The sequence below is a fragment of the Apis dorsata genome, unplaced genomic scaffold, assembly GCF_000469605.1.
Source record: "Apis dorsata unplaced genomic scaffold, Apis dorsata 1.3 scaffold_162, whole genome shotgun sequence".
NCBI lineage: Eukaryota > Metazoa > Arthropoda > Insecta > Hymenoptera > Apidae > Apis > Apis dorsata.
This window is the reverse complement of record NW_006263451.1, coordinates 137984-138625: the sequence shown is the minus strand read 5'-3', so window position 1 is coordinate 138625 and position 642 is coordinate 137984. Positions and strand designations below refer to the sequence as shown.

Genomic DNA, 642 nt, shown 5'->3' with positions numbered 1-642 from the left:
TAATTGACAGTTAATTTGACATAAATAATTTATAATTATTTAGCGTTGAAATTTATATTCTGTTTCCGTGTGATATTATCAGTATCTTTTAATAAATAAATTTTTCTTAATATTTATTCATACAATTTCAAATTTGTATTAAGTAGTTTATAAATCCCGCCATCTCCCCACCATAGTAGCGCACGCCGCTCAGGTAGGAATTTACAAGCTCAGTTAGTGTTGGTACTGCGACCGCGTCGCTAGGGTGTTTCGCGTTGCCGTACTGGCAAACTCCTCATAACAGTGTCTACTTTCTAACATGGCAGATCAATTTGTGTTGTATTATCATGTGACGAGGAAAAGCTCTCGTTTATAAGACGGTTTCTGTGTAAACTATCGTAGATTTTCCTCGCGAGGAAAACGTGTTGTCAGCTTAAATAACCGTCGCAATGGCGGACATGAAAAGTCCACCGTTCAGTGACATTAAACGGCCCGAGGAGGTGGTGGCGATGGCGATGAACGACAGCCTGAAATTCGCCGTGCTGATCGGGCTGATCGAAGTGGGACAGGTGTCGAATCGGGAAGTTGTCAACACCGTGCTTCATTTGGTGAGTAACAATAAAATTTTATAAATCCATCCGGCATGCCGGTTGTCTATTTCAC

The 642-nt window shown here is 40.8% G+C and overlaps 1 protein-coding gene across 1 annotated transcript in view; it reads left to right on the top strand.

The window, feature by feature from the left end:
• Window positions 1-208: 208 nt before the first annotated feature.
• The window catches only part of LOC102671265 (neurobeachin-like), a 99835-nt gene continuing 99401 nt past the window's right edge, over window positions 209-642 (top strand). Inside the window, exon 1 of the mRNA XM_006613725.2 lies at window positions 209-587. Coding sequence (XP_006613788.2) covers window positions 429-587 — 159 coding nt within the window. The 5' untranslated portion in view covers window positions 209-428. The remainder of the gene's footprint in view (window positions 588-642) is intronic.